The 278-nt window shown below is 65.1% G+C and overlaps 1 protein-coding gene across 1 annotated transcript in view; it reads right to left on the bottom strand.

Moving 5' to 3' along the window:
- Positions 1 to 85: 85 nt before the first annotated feature.
- ALLC (allantoicase) overlaps positions 86 to 278 on the bottom strand; it is a 14,844-nt gene continuing 14,651 nt past the window's right edge. Inside the window, exon 11 of the mRNA XM_014540540.1 lies at positions 86 to 271. Within this exon, the coding sequence (XP_014396026.1) occupies positions 193 to 271 (79 nt within the window). The 3' untranslated portion in view covers positions 86 to 192. The remainder of the gene's footprint in view (positions 272 to 278) is intronic.

Raw genomic sequence — 278 nt, forward strand, 5'->3', positions numbered from 1 at the left:
GCCCTCGGGCCAGGCCTCCCCGCCCACTGTTCCCGCAGCATCACCCCGACAGCGTGTGCGAGTGACCACTTTATTCAACCGCCGGGAACGCTACCGACTGAGATTAACTGCCCGGAGCTGCTGAAGGTGCAGGTGCTGAAAACACTTCAAAGACGGCGACTCGGTCACTGCGTGCGGCCGGCAGCTGCGGGGCTACAGGCTGGACCGGAACCCCGCCTTCACCGAGAACCTCATCATGGGCTTGTCCCGCGGCCGCAGGAGGCAGAAGGAGCTGGGGA

The sequence above is a fragment of the Myotis brandtii genome, unplaced genomic scaffold, assembly GCF_000412655.1.
Source record: "Myotis brandtii unplaced genomic scaffold, ASM41265v1 scaffold247, whole genome shotgun sequence".
Classification (NCBI taxonomy): domain Eukaryota; kingdom Metazoa; phylum Chordata; class Mammalia; order Chiroptera; family Vespertilionidae; genus Myotis; species Myotis brandtii.